The sequence below is a fragment of the Chlorocebus sabaeus genome, chromosome 25 (assembly GCF_047675955.1).
Source record: "Chlorocebus sabaeus isolate Y175 chromosome 25, mChlSab1.0.hap1, whole genome shotgun sequence".
NCBI lineage: Eukaryota > Metazoa > Chordata > Mammalia > Primates > Cercopithecidae > Chlorocebus > Chlorocebus sabaeus.
In genome coordinates, this window is record NC_132928.1 from 1,226,618 (window position 1) to 1,247,639 (window position 21,022).

The 21,022-nt window shown below is 44.1% G+C and overlaps 1 protein-coding gene and 1 pseudogene across 1 annotated transcript in view; one reads left to right on the top strand and one right to left on the bottom strand.

Moving 5' to 3' along the window:
- Nucleotides 1-21,022, bottom strand: part of OBSCN (obscurin, cytoskeletal calmodulin and titin-interacting RhoGEF) — a 164,786-nt gene that overhangs the window by 120,629 nt on the left and 23,135 nt on the right. The window contains 4 exon segments of the mRNA XM_073011456.1: nucleotides 4,184-4,459; nucleotides 7,614-7,889; nucleotides 8,729-9,004; nucleotides 9,837-10,100. Coding sequence (XP_072867557.1) covers nucleotides 4,184-4,459; nucleotides 7,614-7,889; nucleotides 8,729-9,004; nucleotides 9,837-10,100 — 1,092 coding nt within the window.
- LOC103229957 (small ribosomal subunit protein eS10-like) lies at nucleotides 2,462-3,023 on the top strand (annotated as a pseudogene).

A 21,022-nucleotide genomic window follows, 5' to 3' on the forward strand; every position in this document is an offset into this window, starting at 1 on the left:
CTGGGCAACATGGCAAAACCCCGTGTCTACTGAAAAAAAAAAATACAAAAAAATAGCCAGCATACATGCTATTTTGTGCTGGTGGTGCATGCCTGTAATCCCAGCTTCTTGGGAGGCTGACATGGGAAAATCACTTGAACCCAGGAGGCAGAGGCTGCAATGAGCCGAGATCCTGCCACTGCACTCCAGCCTGGACAATAGAGTGAGGGCCTGTCTCAAAAAAAAAAAAAAAAAAAAACATAAAATGGCATATGGAGTCAATCTCCTTTTACTATTCTCCAGAACAATATTCATGAATATGGAATAACTGCTTTCCAGAATATTTGAAACAGTTTACTAGAAAATTATTGGATTTAAAATATTTTTTTACTACTGCCTCCATCTATTTAAAACTTATAGGACTATTTAAGTTTTCTGTATCCTCTTATGTGAGTTTTCATGTAATTTACTAGGAATTAGCCAAATTGTCCCAACTCTTCAAATTTATTACATGAAACATCCTGTCATATTCTCCGAAAATAACTTCACAAACATATACAGTGGGATTTCTGTTATCTATATATATCCACATAACACTGATGCTGATGTAATACCAAACTTATGTGTTAGCACCCAGAGGTCACCATGGGACTTCAGCCCACCCCTATTTGGCATCAACACTCTCCCTTTTTTTTTCTGAAAGAAAATTGTATTTATCAGGCTTCCCTATGTACCAGCCAAGAGAACATAGACATATACAGCAGCAAACACACTGGACTTACTGGTGAGACATTTGCATTCCAGAGGATGGGAAATAAATCTGACTAAAATTCAGGGACCTTCTACCTCAGTAAAATGTCTAGAGGTCCAGTGGTGTGGGGCCTGTCAAGATATTCCTTCTAAGGTGAAGCATAAGTTGCTGCATTTGGCCCCTCCTACAACCAAGAAAGAGGCACAATGCCTATTCGGATTTTGGAGGCAACACATTCCTCATCCGGGTGTGTTACTCTGGACCATTTATCAAGTGACCCAAAAGGCTGCCAGTTTTGAGTGGGGTCCAGAACAGGAGAAGGGTCTGCAACAGGTCCAGGCTGCTGTGCAAGCTGCTCTGCCACCTGGGCCATATGACCCAGCAGATCCAGTGGTGCTTGAGGTGCCAGTGGCAAATAGGGATGCTGTCTGGAGCCTTTGGCAGGCCCCCGCAGGTGAATCAGAGTGGAGGTCTCTAGGATTTTGGAGCAACACCCTGCCATCTTCTGCAGGTAACTACTCCCGTTTTGAGAGACAGCTCTTGGCCTGTTACTGGGCTTTGGTGGAAACTGAACAATTGACTATGGATCATCAAGTCACCATATGACTTGAACTGACTGTCATAACCTGGGTGCTTTCTGACCCATCTAGCCATAAAGTTGGGCATGCACAGCAGCATTCTATCATCAAATGGAAGTGGTATATACACGATAGGGCTAGAGTAGATCCTGAAGGCCCAAGTAAGTTACATGAGGAAGTGGCTCAAGTGCCCATGGTCCCCACTCCTGCCACCCTGCCTTCTCTCCCCCAGCCTGCACCAATGGCCTCATGGGGAGTTCCCTATGATCAACTGACAGAGAAAGAGAAGACTAGGGCCTGATTCACAGATGGTTCTGCATGATATGCGGGCACCACCCAAAGGTGGACAGCTGCAGCATTACAGCCTCTTTCTAGGACATCCCTGAAGAACAGTGGCTAAGGGAAATCTTCCCAGTGGGCAGAACTTCAAGCAGTGCACCTCGTTGTGCACTTTGCTCGAAGGAGAAATGGCCAGATGAGCGATTATACACTGATTCATGGGCTGTAGACAATGGTTTGGCTGGATGGTCAGGGACCTGGAAGAAGCGTGATTGGAAAATTGAGGAAAAGGTATGTGGATGCACCTCTCTGAGTGGTCACAAATTGTGAAGATATTTGTATCTCATGCGAGTGCTCACCAAAGGGTGACCTCAGCAGAGGAGGATTTTAATAATCAAGTGAATAGGATGACTCGCTCTGTGGACACCACTCAGCCTCCTTCCCCAGCCACCCCTGTCATCACCCATGAACAAAACGGCCATGGTGGCAGGAATGGAGGTTACACGTGTGCTCAGCAGCATGGACTTCCACTCACCAAGGCAGACCTGACTAAAGGCCACTGCTGAGTGCTCAATTTGCCAGCAGCAGAGACCAACAATGAGCCCTCGATATGGCACCATTCCTCAGGGTGATCAGACATCTGCTTGATGGCAGGTTGATTATATTGGACCTCTTCCATCATGGAAAGGGCAATGGTTTGTCCTCACCACAATAGACACTTACTCCAGATATGAGTTTGTCTATCCTGCACACAACACTTTGGCCAAGACTACCATCCATGGATTCACAGAATGCCTTATCCACCGTCATGGTATTCCACACAGCATTGTCTCTGACCAAGGCACTCTATGGTTAAAGAAGTGTGGCAGCAGCCGCCGAGATGTTGATGCCTAAGAAGAACCGGACTGCCATTTACGAACTCCTTTTTAAGGAGGGAGTCATGGTGGCCAAGAAGGATGTCCACATGCCTAAGCACCCGGAGCTGGCAGACAAGAATGTGCCCAACCTTCATGTCATGAAGGCCATGCAGTCTCCCAAGTCCTGAGGCTACGTGAAGGAACAGTTTGCCTGGAGACATTTCTACTGGTACCTTACCAATGAGGGTATCCAGTATCTCCATGATTACCTTCATCTGCCCCTGGAGATTGTGCCTGCCACCCTACGCCATAGCCGTCCAGAGACTGGCAGGCCTCGGCCTAAAGGTCTGAAGGGTGAGCGACCTGCGAGACTCACAAGAGGGGAAGCTGACAGAGATACCTACAGACGGAGTGCTGTGCCACCTGGTGCCAATAAGAAAGCCGAGGCTAGGGCTGGGTCAGCAACCAAATTCCAGTTTAGAGGCGGATTTGGTCGTGGACGTGGTCAGCCACCTCAGTAAAACTGAAGAGGATTATTTTGCATTGAATAAACTTACAGCCAAAAAAACCTTACCAAAAAAAAAAAAAAAAAATAGAAGTGTGGCAGTGGGCTCATGCTCATGGAATTCACTGGTCTTACCATGTTCCCCATCATCCTGAAGCAGGTGGACTGATAGAACAGTGGAATGGCCTTTTGAAGTCACAATTCCAAAGCCAGCTAGGTGACAATACTTTTCAGGGCTGGGGTAAAGTTCTCCAGAGGCTGCATATGCTCTGAATCGGTGTCTAATATATGGTACTGTTTCTCCCATAGCCAGGATTCACGAGTCCGGAAATCAAAGGATAGAAGTGGAAGTGGCACCACTCACCATCACCCCTAGTGACCCACTAGCAAAATTTTTGCTTCCTGTTCTCATGACATTACCTTCTGCTGGCTTAGAGATCTTAGTTCCGGAAGGAGGAATGCTGCCACCAGGAGACACAACAACGATCCCATTGAACTGGAAGTTAAGATTGCCACCTGGCCACTTTGGGCTCCTCCTACCTTTAAGTCAACAGGCTAAGGGAGTTACATTGTTGGTTAGGGTGACTGACCCAAACTATCAAGATGAAATCAGTCTACTACTTCACAATGGAGGTAAGGAGGCATGTGTGTGGAATGTAGGCAATTCCTTCGGGCGTGTCTCAGTATTACCATGCCCTGTGATTAAGGTCAGTGGGAAACCACAACAGCCCAATCCAGGCAGGACTACAAATGATCTAGACCCTTCAGGAATGAAGGTTTGGGTCACTCCACCAGGAAAAAAATTAAAATATCTCTCGCTGACCAGAACCAGCATGTGCTGCTGGGTGAGGGCATATGGTAGCTGCCAGAGCATATACTGAGAGGATATTCACAGAACCCCAGGAGAGAGACGCCTGGTCAACCTCAGAACACAAGACAAAGGAGATCCAGAGTCCCAGATGTCAAGGAGCACCAGAAAGGTTCTGGGCAGGTGCTGGGAACAAGTGGCTGAGCATTATAAAGTGCAAACATGCCTCCGGGTTTGCAGATACAGCCCCTCTGCCTCCTGTGCACACCTCTCTCTCGCCCCAGCCACAGGGATAGAAATGGAAGCAGGAGGATGGGAAGCCCAAGACACGAAGGCTGAAGGAAAGTGCACAGAGATATGCTGGGGCTACGAGTCAGAACCACCATCACCTCTGAAGAGGCTTCTCGGCACCCCCAAAGCACTGACCTGCCACGTGCAGGCGGAAAGAGAGCTGCTTGCCCCCGGCCTCACAGCTGTACTCCCCGGCGTCCGCCTGGCCCGCCTGCTGCACCACCAGCCTCCGTGTGTAGCCCACGGCCTCCATTCGCACTTTCGAGCTGGAGCTCAGCTTCTTCCCATCCTTGTACCATGTCACCTCTGTCTGGGCCTGGGCCATCTCGCAGCTCAGCGTGGCACTGGCCCCCACCTCGGTCTGCACCTCCCTGTGTGCTGGCTGCTCCTTTGCAAACACCACCTTGGGCTCTGGGGAAGGCAGGGATGCACAGGGTGACCACCACCATCTAGATCAGGAAGGCAGCACTGGGGAGAGAAGGCCTGGGCAGGGAGGCGGGAGGGAGAGAACCTTCCCCAGCCTCAGGCTCTGCACTGGCCGTGTGGTCAGGAAAAGCCCCACCACCTCCCAGCACAAGGAACACAGTTTCTCCATCCATTCTGCATGGTGCCATGGGCTGTCCCAGGCAGGGCTGCCATGACAGATCCTCCAGGGCAGGGACTGGAGTCTTGACACCTGCACAGCTCCCCTCACAGATGTGCCGGGTTCTCCCCAGGCGACTGTGCAGGGTGCGTCCTCACCCCAGGGCCCCAGAGTCTGAGGCTCCCGCTCCTGCCACTGTCAGGAGGGTCAGTTCTGGCCTCTGTGGGGAGGGCCTGGGCCTACCGTGGCTTCCTGGGGCCCTGTCAGGAGGACTAAAAGCTGGGTGCCTTCTGATGGTCTGGGGATGGAGTCTTCATTCTTCTGTGGAGTCACTGTGCAAGTGCTTTGTCTGACTTTCAATAGCACTGTCTTTCTTTTACACTTTCATTTTAAGATCTCTTTTTACACTGAAATACTAGAGCAGTGGCCATTAGCATGTTAGAAATATCCTCCTTTTCTGTGTAGCTTGCCTTTTCATTCTCTTATGGTGTCTTCCAAAGAATCAAAAATTTTAATTTTAATGTATTCAAATATATCAAATGTGTTTCATTGTGATCAGGGCATGTATGTTCTGTTTAGGAAGTCATGCGTTACTCTGAAGTCACCAGAAACATCTCTGTTTTCCTCTAAGACTTGTATGTGTTTCCCCAGGATTCTGACATCTCTAACCAACTGGAGTTGACTTTGCGTGTGGTTGAGATCCTGGTCTGATTTATTTCCCATGCGGTTTAATGGTCCAAAATCTTTTTTTTTCCTTTTATTTTCTGAGACAAGGTCTTACTCTGTCACCCAGAGCGGAGTGCAGTGATGCAATCATAGCTAACCGCAGCTTCAGTCTCCTGAGTTCAAGCCATCCTCCCACCTCAGCTTCCCAAGTAGCTGGGACTACAGGTACATGCCACTACAGCCAGCTACTTTTTTTTCAATTTCTTTAGAGATGGGATCTTGCTTTGTTGCCCAGGCAGGAATGCAGTGGCATGATCATAGCTAACTGCAGCCTCCAACTCCTGGGCTCAAATGATCCTCCTGCCTCAGCCTCCCAAGTAGCAGGGACTTACAGGTGTATACCACCATGCCTGGGTAATACGACTTTCTTCATACCATACTATTCTCTTAGTATATTGCTAAATATATATTAATAATATGTTGTTTAAGATTTTGTCCTTGCTATCCATAATAGGTTGGCCTATTTTTAATTCTTCCTACTTTGTATCAACGTTATGCTACCTACATGAAACAAATCAGAGAGTGCATCTCTTCATTGTATTCTCTAGAAGAATTTCCATGAACATGGAATAATTTATTTGCAGATTGTTTGGTACAATTTACTGTATAGTTATTAGATATTGCTTAGAAATTTATTGGTGAAAACATTTTTTGTTACTAGTCCCATTTGTTTAAAAGTTATAGGACTATCTGAGCTGTCTATTTCTTCTTATGTTACTTTTTATATACTTTTTAAGCAATTTAACAATTTGTTGAACCTGTTCATATTTATTACCAGTAAATAATTTGTCATACTCTCCTAAAATAGCACTTTAGAAAGACACATAGTGGGTTAGTGGGTTTACTGGCATCTATAACCACCCACAAACCACTGCACAGTGGTAATACCAGACTGTCATGTGTTGGCCCCCAGGCATCAACATGGGGCTGCAGCCCACAGATCTCTGATGTGAAGATTCTCTTAATGAAAAGAAAATAAATGTAGTTTCAGAATTCTCTATGACCCAGTCAGGAAAAGCCACAACATAATTACTAGGAAATGCTACTGAATAAATACTGCTTTTGTCAGTCAGGGGCTGCTTGATATGGTTTGCCTCTGTGTCCCCACCCAAATCTCACCTTGAATAGTAATAATCACCACGCTGCAATGGTGGGACCAGGTGGGGGTAATTGAATCACGGGGGCAGTTTCCCTCATGCTGTTCTCGTAATAGTGAGTGACTACTACCAAGATCTGATGGTTTTATAAGGAGCTCCCTTCTTCACTCGGCACACATTCTTTCTCCTGAAGCCCTGTGAAGAGGTGCCTTCCACCATGATTGTAAGTTTCCTAAGGCCTTGCAAGTTTCCTGAGGCCTTCCCAGTCATGCAGAACTGTGAGTCAATTAAACCTCTTTCCTTACCCACTCTCGGGTATGTCTTTATTAGCAGTGTGAGAACAGACTAATATAATGCTACTATTGCATCTCAGTTGTATCAGTGCCTGGTGATGTCATCTAAGCTACTTATTCCTTTCCATTTCTCAATTTAAAAATCAAGCTCCAAGGAGAATCTGACATATTCTAACTAAAAACAAAGGAAAACAAGAGTTGTTTTTGGAAGAGAATTCCAGACCTCATGGGTGCATATCACAGGCTCATATGTACCAATCCATGCTGCTGTTTTACTTGACACAGACATTGCAACAAACATGGATCTAGGTTTTGCTACCTGTGGGTGCACAGGTAACTTCCATGTCCATGCAAAAGAAGGGAGAAGGTCCCAGGACATCAAAAATCAGATAATCCACAGTGTGATACTGAGATAATTCCATGTATGGTTGTGTGGCTGAAATTCCCCTTTCTCCCAGCTGAATTAAATTCAAACACCTGTCACTAGGGAGAATAAGCATGCGGGCATGTGGGAGCTGCCAGACATCCAGTAGAAGGAAATTCACATATCCCCAGGTGAGACACCTGGTCTACCTTGACCACAGGGCCTGGTAGAGACAAGAAGAAACACCAGCAAGGTTCTAGGCAGATGATGGGAACGTATGATCGAGCATTACTGCATATAAACACCATTCCAGGTACACAGCAACAGCCCCTGTCCCTCCACACATACCCTTCCCATCTGGCCTCCCTTGACCACACCAGTTATGAAATAGGAATTGGGAGGATAGGAAACCACAGAGGTAAAGGCTAATGGGAAGAGCACCAGAGTCTATCAACCAGTCTCATCATCACCTCTACAAACTTAGTACCCCTGAAGCACTGACCCGAAACATCCAGGTGGAAGGAGAGCCGCTGGTCCCCGGCCTCACAGCTGTACTCCCCAGCATCTGCCTGGCTTGCCTGCTGCACCACCAGCTGCCGCATGCAGCCTGTGGCCTCTACACGCACTTTTGAACTGGAGCTCAGCTTCTTCCCGTCCTTGTACCACGTCACCTCCGTCTGGGCCTGGGCCACCTCACAGCTCAGTGTGGCGCTGGTTCCTGCCTCAGTCTGCACCTCATTATGCACTGACTGCTCCTTGGCAAACACCGCCTTGGGCTCTGAGGGTGGACAGGAGGGATGCACAGTCAGAGACACAAATCTGGGACGAACCCATTTCACAGGCACTGAAGATTCAGGATTCAGCAACAACAAACAACTAATGAAAGATATAAACCCACAGACTCAAGATGTTCTACAATCCCAACCAGGATGAAGACAAAGGAAACCACACCTAAGTTCATAAAAGAAATACTACCACAAAGCAAAATCAAAAAGAAAATCTTAAAAGCAACAGGATGAAAAAAGGTACATGACCCTTAAAATATCCATAACAAATTTCACAGTTCATATTTCAAAGAAAATATGGACACCAGAAGATAATGTAATGACCTCTTTAAAATGTTAGGGAGTGGGGAGTAGCTGCTAAACTGTAACGTTATACCCAGATAAAACAGCCCTCAGAATCAAAGGGAGAACAAATATGTGTTCACAAAAGAAATAAAAAGTAAGAGAAGGCATATGACCAGCTGACCTGCTAACATAAATACTGAAGACATAGTTCTACAAGAAGGAAAAAGAATAGTAATCCCAGAATATTGGGTCCAAATTCTGACTGCAATTTTCTGGCTTTGTGAACTGTGGTGAGTTACTTCCCTGTGTGTTATTTTAAAATGAGAATAATCAGAGTTCCTCCTCACAAATTGTTTTGAAGTTTAAGCAAGCAGAAAGACAAGAAGCACTTCACAAAATCTAGGTCCTCAGCACACAATTAATACCTGCTAGTTGTTATTATAGGGGAAGCTTTATGAGAAAAAAGGCCCTTGGGTGGGACTTCCATACATACCCTAAGTACATAAAGATTATCCTAAAAGCATAAGAAAGACCTCAAAAAACTCACCTGTGATGTGCAGTTGAAAGGAGACCCTCTGGCCCCCAGCTTCGCAGCTGTACTCCCCAGCATCTGCTTTGCCCACCTGCTGTAACACCAGCCTCCTTGTGCAGCCCTTGACCTCCATGCGCACTTTTGAGCTAGAGCTCAGCTTCTTCCCATCCTTGTACCACTTCACTTCCATCTGAGCCTGGGCCACCTCACAGCTCAATATGGCACTGGCCCCCGCCTCAGCCCGCACCTCATTATGCACTGACTGCTCCTTTGCAAACATCATCTTGGGCTCTGAGGGTGGACAAGGAGAGATGCACAGTTAGAGACACAAATCTGGGACCAACCCATTTCACAGGCACTGAAGATTCAGGATTCAGTAACAGCAAACAGCTGATGAAAGACATAAACCCACAGACTCAAGATGTTCTACAATACCAACCCAGATTCAGAGAAAGGAAACCACAACTAGGTTCATCAAAGAAAAAAAGGCCACGAAGCAAATTCAAAAAGAAAATCTAAAAGCAACAGGATGAAAAAAGATACATGACCCTTAAAATGTCTACAATAAATCTTACAGTTGATATTTCAAAGGAAATATAGAAGCCAGAAGATAATGGAATGACCTCTTTAAAATGTTAGGGAGTGGAGGAATAGCTGATAAACTGTAATGTTATATCCAGATAAAACAGTCCTCAGAATCAAAGGGAGAACAAATAGGTTTTCACATGAGAAAAAAAAAATGATGGAATATATATAACCAGCAGAGCTGCTAACATAAATACTGAAGATAGAACTCTTCAAGAAGAAAAAAAGAATAATAATCCCAGAATACTGGGTTCAAATCTTGACTGCAATTTTCTGGCTTTGTGAACTGTGGTGAGTTACTTCTTTGTGTGTTATCTTAAAATGGGAATAATCAGAGTTCCTTCTCATAGAATTGTTTTGAAGTTTAAGCAAGCAGAAAGACAACTAGCATTCACAAAATCTATGCTCCTTGGCACAAAATTAATACTTGCTAGTTATTATAAGGGAGGCTTTGTAAGAAAAGAGGCAATTAGGTGGCACCTCTATGCTAATGTCACTAAAAATTATCCTAAGGAACATAAGAAAGATCTCAAGAAACCCGCCTGGGAGACCCTCTGACCCCTGGCCTCGCAGCTGTAGTCCCCGGCATCCATCTTGCCCACCTGCTGCACCACCAGCCTCCGTCTGTAGCCCTTGGCCTCCATATGCACTTTCAAGCTAGAGCTCAGCTTCTTCCCATCTTTGTACCACGTCACCTCTGTCTGGGCCTGGGCCACCTTGCAGCTCAGTGTGGCCCTGGCCCCTGCCTCAGCCTGCACCTCACTGTGTGCCAGCTGCTCCTTGACAAACACCACCTTGGGCTCTGGGGACAGAGTGTGACACACAGGGTCAGACATATTCCAATTACTAGAACTGAATGATCTAAAAACTCTGATGGTTCAGCCACAAGCCTGCCCTCTTCCTGGATTTCTCAACAAAAAGAACTTTACATTTTGAAGATGCACAGGGCAGACGATAGGTTAGTTCTCAGAATCTGAAGCCTCCCAGTTAGATAATTTTTAGACTGGTATATGTTGCAATTCAGGCTTTCACATTTATTTACCAGCTGTGATCTCCTAAGTATAAAAACAAAGAGAAGCACAATTTGTGACCTGCACACCAAAGCATAGGTATTTTCAGACATAATTCCTTAAGCGATACTGGCAGAATGGGCAGTAGCCCTGACTCACACAAAGGACTGCTAATACAGCCTACAACTTCTAGAGGGCCAATTGTCATTGGTATAATCTAATCCTAGGCCTTGGGATTGGATCTCTTCATTATTTCAGTTTCCTCATATCACTACTTCCAGTACCTATTCTGTTACTTTAGATGACATTTTCCTCTTATGAAGTGTATCTACTGGTAATTCTCTCAGGAAGGTTTTGTGAATGGTAAACTTTGTCAATCTACTTCCTGAAAATGTCTTTATTTCACACTCACTTTTGAATGACAGCTTAGCTGGGTGCAGAATTCTAGGTTGACAGTTGTTTTCCTTGCTAATTTGGACATTATGCCATCATTTCATTTCTGGGCTCTTCATTGCTGCTGAGAAATCTATAGGAAGGATAACTGTTGTTCTCTTAATATATTCTTCTGTGTGGTAGTTTTAAGGCTCTCCTCCTGGTTTTTTGGCCTTCTACAATTCACTATGTTATGTCTAGCTGAGAATTTATCTTCTTTACACTTACAATGATTTCTTGTGAATCTATAAATTTTAGGACTCATGTTGTTTATAATTTCTGAAATTTTTCTGCATGACCTCTTTTATTATTGCATCTTCCTCACTCTGTAGTTTATCCTAAAAGTCCTTTTTTAACTTTACAAAAAAGTATATGTTTATTATGAACAATGTGTTTTGAAATATGTATATACTGTGGAATTGCTAAATTGTGCTAGTTTACATATGCATTACCTCATATATGTATCATTTTGTGGTGACAACACTAAAATCCACTCTCTTAGCAATTTTCAATAATACAATACATTGTTATTAACTGTAGTCACCATGTTGTACTATAGATCTCTTGAACTTATTCCTCCCAACTGAAACTTTGTACAGTTTGACCAACATCTCCATGACCTACCTCCTCCCCAAGACTCCGGTACTCTACTCTCCATTTCTACAAATTCAACATTTTTAGATTCCACATATAAGTGAGATTGTACAGTAACTGTCTTTATGTCTTATTTCACTTAACATAACATCCTCCAGCTTCACCCGTGTTGCTGAGTGGCAGCTGAATAGCATCCCCCTGCATACTATAATATATAACACATATTCTTCATCCATTCATCTGCTGTTGGACACTTAGGTTAGATTTTTTAAAAATCTTTTAAAAAACGTATTGGTGCCCAATATACAAAAGGTGGTGTTTTATGTTGTAAATTAATTTTTACAAAGGCAATAATGATGCATCCAGCTGCCTGCCTTTCGCTAGCTCATCCTTGTTGACCTGGTGGCTCTGCTAGGGCTGGCAGACGGATAGCAGCAGGTGGTGAGGCTCTGACACCCCCTCATGACACATCAGTAACCATGGGCCACAGGGGCCAGAACCAGCCCTGCATCTTACCGCTGCTCTCTCTCTTGCCCTTCAAAGCCTGACTTGGGGAAACAACCATAGACACCAGCTGTGTCCACATCCTCATCTCAGATCTGCTCAGCAGCCATGGAGCCGTTGCTCCTGCTAAGGTCAGCTGTGCCCATTGGGGTTGCAGTCCTTCAGCCCTTCCCCCGTCGCCCCTGTTTCACCATGGCATTCACACCTGCACATCACCTGTGCATCAAAGTCTTCACTGACCCCAAAACATAACTCTCTAGATTCTTCTCCTGCTCCTTTGGGCCTCTTCCTTGGTGGTCTCAGCTTCCTCAGTGTTGCCCCAGGGCGAGTCTTGTTATCACGGTCCCTTGCCCATGGTGTCCCAGTGCACAACATCCTCTCCTGCCATTGACATGCCAACAAATCCCAAAGCTCCCTTGTCAGCTCAGCATCAACCGAGGTGCAGCCCAGAGAGCCACTGCTTCCTGGATGTCTCACATAGGCTAATATAATATCCCCCGGCGCCCCCAGCACTTTCTTTATCTGTCCTGACCCACCTGCAACTTTTCCCTTCCAGGCTTGAACCAGGCATGGATAAAGGTATTTAGGTTGTTGCTCGACACTCTGAGAAATCAGCCATCTTGCTAAATACAGAGAAAGCCACCATGCTTGGCCCTGAGCCAGAGTCCTCAACCCTGAGATAAACTCCATACCCTGATCCCTCATGGTAGACATGCCTGGGTGGGACATCTGCCTTCTTGCTGTTTGTTACAAGTATATGCTGTGGTCCTCCTCTGTAAACAAGTTCCTCTAATAAAGCTCTGGACTGATCACCCTGGTGTTTGGTGCTTCTTTCTGTGGAATCCTAACCATCCCATTGTGGGACGGTTTGGGGCACTCCCTTGTGGAAACTCCTTTCCACTGCCTTTGTGGCAACTCCAGCTCCAGGTTGGACAGGACGGAACAGCTCCTCACCCGTTTCTCCTTGCACATCTACTTCTTGCCTACTGCCCCATCTCAGATATAGCCCCTGCATCTACGCATCTGCCCAAGCTTGCAGTTCACCTCTCATCTCCTCTGTTCTCAACCCTGAACCCGCCTGGCCACGGCTCCTCTTTTTTTTAAATTTTTTTATTTTTTATTTTTTTGATGGAGTCTCGCTCTGTCGCCCAGGCTGGAGTGCACTGGCACATTCTTGGCTCACTGCAAGCTCCGCCTCCCGGGTTCATGTCATTCTCCTGCCTCAGCCTCCTGAGTAGCTGGGACTACAGCCACCCGCCACCATGCCCGGCTAATTTTTTGTATTTTCAGTAGAGATGGAGTTTCACCATGTTAGCCAGCATGGTCTTGATCTCCTGACCTCGTGATCCGCCCGCCTCGGCCTCCCAAAGTGCTGGGATTACAGGTGTCAGCCACCGCACCCAGTCTGTGCTCCACCTTTTAAATGGCTCTTGAGCCTATGGCCTCCTCTCTGCCCTCGGGACCTCGGACCCTCTGCAGGTCCAGCCCTCTTCTCCACCCTCGGGACTGCTGTCCCTCTGCAGGCCCGGCCTTCTCCTCCACCCTCGGGCTGCTGTCCCTCTGCAGGCCCGGCCCTCTCCTCCACCCTCGGGACTGCTGTCCCTCTGTAGGCCCGGCCCTCCCCTCCCTGGACCAGGCAGGGCAGAGCCTCCTGCCTCTGATCCCCCCTCATCCTAATCTAGTCTCCATGGTGCAGTCAGAGTGTAACTGTGAAACTTCTATGTTTTCATCCCAGGAATTAAGGACCAAAGTCCACTTCCCAGGTGTGCAGGATGGTCCAAGTGAGTGGACACCAGCTTTCAAATGCACCTCCAAGTCCACACTTGTCTTCAAAATGATCACTAAAAGAGTTGCTGTGTTTTTAAACTGAGTTGACTAAGTGTTACCGCCTCACTGAGCATGCTGAGGAGTCCCAGAGCTGAACCTCTGCAGCCAAATGTTCTCAGGGACCCGGATATGGATACAGGCACTGCGAGTATCTTGCAGGGACCCACACAGCGACCTGTCAGCAACACGTCTTCAGCAGCGGGGCTAGCACTGGGCACATGGCAGACTGGCACCCTGCATGAGCACCTCTAACATGAGCACAGATGCAAATCCAGTCACACAGCCGCAGTGTGCTCAACCCAGCTGGGTAGCTGCATCTGCCGCTCATTCCATGGCCCTCGAATCAGCCTGATCACCAAGGGAGGGCTTTCCCAAGCTCTTTGACATTTGTTATGTTTGCTTTACAGAAGGACTCACAAAGCACTTTCAGGGAAACTGTCTCTCTTTGATATGCACTTCACAAAATCACTCACAATCACACTGCGTGTGATGTGTTTGAGAATGCGAATGTGTTTTAATGGGTGTACGTAACGTGTGTGTGTATGTTTAAGTGTGTTTTCATGTATGTGTATGTATGTGTATCATGCATGTATTTGTATGTGTGTATAAGATGAAGCATGTGTATGCACATGTGTTTACATGTTTGTATACATGTGTGTTTAGATGTCTGTATGTGTGTGCAAGTGTACATGTGTTTGAATGTATGTATATAGCATAAGTGTGTATGGGGGATATATGTGTATATGAGTGTATATGAGAGTGAGGTGTCTGTACGTTTATATATGTAGGTAAGTGCATATGTAGGTATTATGTGTGTATTATGTTTAGGTTTGTGTGTGTCTATGTATGTGTGTGTATATATGTCTTGTGTGTTGTTTGTGTGTTTAAATGTATGTATGCATATGTAAATGTGTGGTTGGGGTATGTATGCATATGTAAATGTGTGGTTGGGGTATGTATGCATGTATGTGCAAGTGTGTGTGTGAGTTCATGTGTGTGTGTTCATATGTGTGGGTGGTATATGTGTGAGTGCACGTGTGCATGCGTATGTTGTGCAAGTGTGTGTAAGTGCATGTGAGTGCATGTGTGCATATGTGTGTACATTCATATGTGTGAGTGCATGTGTGTGTGTAGGTGTGCATGTGAGAATATATGTGTGTGCATATGAGTGCACTGTGCGCATGTATACGTGCACATGTATGTGTAGGTGTGTGTAAGAGCGCATGTGTGTGTAAGTGCATCTATATGAGTGCATGTGTATGTGTAAGTGCATTGCGTGCATACGTGTGTGTGAGTGCTCACCTTCAGCTGCACTAGGGAGGAAGCCTGCAGCAGTCTCAGTGGCCCCTCAGTGCAGCTGAGCCAGTCCATCAGGTCCCCAGCTACCTACCTGGTGGTTTACCTGCCACATTCACCTGAATGAAATAGAAATACCCTCACAAGGATGCTTAGACTTGTCTCACAAGAAATGCCAAGGTTTGGGTTTATTTGCATATTTATAATAAAACTTGCAGTTTTCAAAAGCACCTACTGGTGGCTCCACTCCTGGAGGTGCAAACCCCCCATCTCACCCGTGAGACCAAGGAGCCGCTATCTGAACACTCAGAAAGGAGAACAGCAGGTGGATGGGGGCAGCAGAGGAACAGCATTCAAAGTCCCAGCACCCTTCATCCCATGACCTGTGCACCCAAAACCCAGAGGCGGGCATTTGTGCAGACAGAGCAGGCTCCCAACGAATCCTGCAGCCTCCCTCAAGGTATAGAAGAGGGAAGCACAGTGCTCAGAGAGGACAGAAGACACCCCTGTTTCTTCTCCTTTCTCTCACACCCCAGACCATGCAGGTGTGAACAACTAAACTGATAAAGGAAACACTCTGTCTAGTCACAATGGCTCACTCCTGTAATTCCAGCACTTTGGGAGGCCAAGGCGGGTGGATCATTTGAGGTCAGGAGTTCAAGACCAGCCTGGCCACATGGTGAAACCCTACCTCTACTAAAAATACAGAAATTAGCCAGATGTGGCCAGGCACAGTGGCTCATGCCTGTAATACTAGCACTTTGGGAGGCTGAGGCAGATGGATCACCTGAGGTGAGGGGTTCAAGATCAGTCTGGCTAACATGGCAAAACCCGGACTCTACTAAAAACACAAAAATTAGCCAGGCGTGGTGGTGCATGCCTGTAATCCCAGCTACTTGGGAGGCTGAGACAGGAGAATCACTTGAATCTGGGAGGCGGAGGTTGCAGGGAGCCAAGATGGTGCCACTGAGTGACAGAGTGAGATTCCATCTCAAAAAAAAAAAAAAAGAAAGAAAACACTCCTCTTCAATGGAAGGGGTTCTGATCTCAAGAAAGCAGGGTAAGCACTGCTGATTTTTTTTTTTTTCTCTGTCCTCCTGGCGCTCAGCTCTGGCACATACAGTTGCAACCATAAGAACAGTATCAGGGCAGCAAACACAAAGCTCCAGTTTTTTTGTCTGCAGAACTGAAAATGAAGCCCCAAGAAAGCAGAAAGTCCTGGAGAGGGTCCTGGAAAGGGAGACTCTGGAGAAATATAAAGTTGTTCAGGAACTCCAGGGCTCCCCCTAGAGGCACACGTCACTGAACTCGGGACAAACCATTGCCCACACATGACCACAGGAGGTGCACAGACAGGACAGATCAAACCGCTCAGGCTTTGAAGACATCAACCCACAGAAGTCAACCAGGCTGATTTCCAGCTTAAAAAAAAATCAACATTACCCTATGATGTAAAGAAGACCTGACGTCAAGTAACATAGTCTTCAAAATACCCAGCACACCATCTGAAATTACTGGGCATAGGAAGAATCAAGCAGCATGCACATGAAAAGATTACTAACAGATACCACTGTCAAGATGACACCAATACTGGAATTATCTGACAATTTTCAAGCAGCTAATACAAAAATGCTTCAACAAGTAAAAGCAAATACCCTTGAAAGGAATGGGAACATTAAAAAGTCTCAGCAAAGAAACAGAAGATATAAAGAAGAACTGAGTGGAAAGTTTATAAGAAGAAAAGACAGTAATTGAAATAATTCAATGTATAGGCTCAATAATTGAATATGAATAACAGAAGTAAGTTAGTGAAATTGAAGACAGGTCAATAGAAATTATCCAATACAAACAACAGAGAGAAAGGGATTTAAAACAAAACAACAACAACAACAACAAAAACAGAGCTTCAGGGACCTGTAAGATGATTCTGAAAGATCTAACATTGAAGTCATTATCCCTAGAAGCAGAAGATAAAATATAGTTCAGAAACAATCATCTGAAGAAATAATGACTAAAAATCTCCTAAATTTGGAAGAAGACATAAACCAGATAAAAAGAATTTGGCAAGCCCCAAACAGAATAAACCCAAAAAATTCCACACCCACATGTATCATTTTAAATGAGTTAAAAATTAAAGAACAAATTTTTGAAAGCAGGCAGAGAAGACCAACACATTATTTGTAGGGGAACAGTTTGAATGACTGTTAATTTCTCACTGTGTGTGTGTGTGTGTGTGTGTGTGTGTGTGTGTGTGTGTATAAAGTCATGATGTTGTACAGCTTAAATATATTCAATCTTTATTTGTCAATTAAATATTTTTTTAATCATGGAGGCCAGAAGGAAGTGGAACATTTTTTCAAGTGCTAAAAGAAAAGAGGCATCAACCCAGAATTCTCAATCGACCAAAAATATCTTTCAGGAATGCAGGTGAAATAGACACATTCTGAATAAAGGAAAACTAAGAAAATACATCAATGGCAGAGCTGCTCCAAAAGAATTGCTAAAGAATGTCCTTCAGACGGAAGTGAAATGATGTCTCAGGGAAACTTGCAACAGCAGGAATGAGGGAATGGTTACAGAAATGCTGAACATCTAGGCAAATAAAACAAGACTATATTCCTCCTCTTGAGTTCTTTAAAATAAATTTTATAGTTTAAAAAAATTATATTATCTGATGAGGTTTCCAATGAATGTAGAGATAATACGTAAGATAACTACCATAATAACTTAAAGGTCAGGGAGTAAAAGAGACCTATGTATGTGATGGTAGGAGTTCTGTATTCCAGCGGAGGTGATAAAATACTGATCTCAAGTAGATGATGAAGAGTTAAGTATGTTAAGTGCAGTCCCTGGGTGACCAAAAAAAATCACAATAGATAAATTAAAAAGAAATACTAAAAAAAAAAAAAAAAATCTAAATAACCCAAAATGGGCAGAAAAGTTGAAACAGAAGAACCAAAAAAAGAGGGGAAAAACGGAAAAACGTAATAAAATAGTCAACCTGGATCCAAATGTATTAATCACAACATAAATGAAAAAGGACTAAACACATCCATAGTAGCACAGAGATTATCAGTTGGAAAATAGTGAGCCAACTACATATAACCTACAAGAAACTCACTTCCAATATAATGATACGGGCAGGTTCAAAGTACAAGAATGGCAAAATACATGTAATACAAACACTAATAACACAAGTCTGCAGTGTTTGTTCATACTAATATCAAACAATGAAAATTTCAGAACAAAGAAAATTACCAGGGAGAAAGAGGGACATTACATAGGGATAAAGATGTCAATTTGCAAAGAAGACAAAATGATCTTCACAATGGAACTTCGAAACACATGCTGCAAAAATCGACAGCACTGAAAGTAAAACAGACAAATCCACAATCATAGCTGAGGATTTCACTCTTCTCTTAATAACTGATAAAACTGGCAGACAGAAAAGCATCAAGGATACAGATGAACTGAACCATGAGCCACCATGACCTAAGTGACACTGGCAGGATCTACCCAACAACAGCAGAAAACACATTCCTTTCCAGAACACACAGAATGTTCGCCCACCTAGAACATATTCTGGTTCATGAAATAAATTTAAGAGAATTGAAATATTTCGAAGTTATGTTATCTGATCAAAATGGAATTAGACTACAAATCAATAACAGAAAGGTAATAGTAAAATCTCTGCACACATGGAAATTAAGCATACTTCTGAATAATCCACACATTTAAGAGGCAGTATCAAGGGACATTAGAACTTATCTTCAACTGGACAACAATGAAAATACCACATCAGGGCCGGGCGTGGTGGCTCACGCCTGTAATCCTAGCCCTTTGGGAGGCTGAGACGGGTGGATCACCTGAGGTCAGGAGTTCAAGATCAACCTGGCCAACATGGTGAAACCCTGTCTCTACTGAAAATACAAAAATTAGCTGTGCATGGTGGCAGGCGCCTATAATCCCAGCTACACAGGAGGCTGAGGCAGGAGAATCACCTGAATCTGGGAGGCGGAGGTTGCAGTGAGCTGAGATCGTGCCATCGCACTCCAGCCTAGGGGATAAGAGCGAGACTTTGTCTCCAAAAAAAAAAAAAAAAAAAAAAAAAGAAAAGAAAGAAAGAAAGAAAATACCACACCAGAATGTTTGTAATAAAGCTAAAGCAGTGCTTAGAGAAAAAAATTGCTGTATGAAATATTTATATTAGCAAGAAGTATTTCAATCAGCAAACTAATAGTCTACCTTAAGAAATTAGGAAAAGAAGAGCAAAATAAACCCAGAGCAAGAAGGACGGAAATAAAGATAAAAGCAGAAATCAATAACATTCATGAAAATAGAGAAAATCAATGAAACCTAAAGCTGGTTACTTGAAAAGATCAATAAAACTGACAAACCTCTACCAAGACAAAGAAAAAAAGAGAGAGCAAAGACAAACTAACAATATCAGTAATGAAACAAGGGTATCCCTGCAGACCCTACAGACACTATGGTAATAAGGAAACACTACAAACAACTCCATGCACCATGCACATAAATTAAATCCATTTGATCAAATGGACCAATTCCTCAGAAACCACAAATTACCAATACTCACCCAAGATGAAATAGACAACTTGTACAGTCCCACAGCTATTAAATTGTCTTGCTGATTTAAATATTCCACAAAAAGAAATCTCTAGGCCAAGATGGCTTTACTTGCTTTGTCAATGAAATAACTTAAAAAGACATTTTAAAAGTAACAGAAATAATATCAATTCTACACAATATCTTCTTGAAAACAGAAGAGAAGGGGAATGCTTTCCATTCCATTTTTTTGAGGACAGCGTTACCCTGATATCAAAACCACACAAAGACAGTATATGAAAACCACAAACTAAAATTCTCCATTAACATAAAAATAAAAATACTCAGCAACATATCAGCCAACTGAATCCAGTATGTAAAAAGAATAACACACCCCAAACACAAACACAAACACATCCCAAGAATGCGAGGCTGGTTCAATATTCAAAAACCCCTGACAGAGATGTCAGCAAAAATGACAAAATAATAACTTCCTGAAAAACCTCTCCTCCACAAAAGAAAGAAAAGCACTGGCCAAAAACATATGTTGGAATCAACTTTTCAGAAGTCTGAAAATTAATCAAAGACTTGCAGCAATCTGGGAGCATTCATCCAAGAAAAACCAGTGCATCTCGGTAAGAACAGCTAGATGTGTGGTGTTTTAACTTGCCCAACTCTTAAACCTACCAGCCTCCAGCTCTGAGATAACTGTGAAAACTGACAGTCCACAATCAGGATGAAGACCAGCACCCTGGCAACCAGCAGAGAAGGCCATTCCTAGAGCACTGTCATTATTTCACCAGTTTAGTAGCTCCCTGGAAAAACTTCTCACCACAGCTGCATTTATTTGACCTGAGTAGTTCACCCAGTGCAAAAGTATTTTCGCCAGAAGCATTTGTTGAAAAAATATCAGAGGTAATTACAAACACCATGACTGCTTGAAGCAGTGGAGAATGGTTGCAATGAACAATAATCTAATCAAAAGTCTCCAGCCTAAAAGGAAATGCTGGAGAACAAGACATCCACAGGAGGCTTTGGAAAGATCCAACAACACACTCCTGGGCACACAGAGGGTCATACATATCCAGAGGCTGTGTGAACACTCAGGAAACATCTGAGAAGACCTAACACTCATACAGCTGGCTAGCCTTGAGGTTCTGTGAGGCCAGAAGTAAAGGCACAGGTAGAGCTGTCGTCTGCCTAGCTGTGTTGAATGCATGGGCCAATTCCCACACAGAGGCCCCAAAGACAGAGAGACTTATTGTTGGAGACATCTAGTAAAATCACTGTTCTAATCATCAGCTGGCCAATAAGCTCACTGAGCAGAGGCTTCAGTGGCCACTCACGATAAGGAACACAGACTTTAAAGAATTAGTTCAGAAAAGTCACTAAATATACACAAACAAAAGCAACAGAAACAGCAACAAAAATTAACAGCATCTGTGATATGCTGTGATATATACATCCAATGGAACACTATTCAGCCATAAAAAGT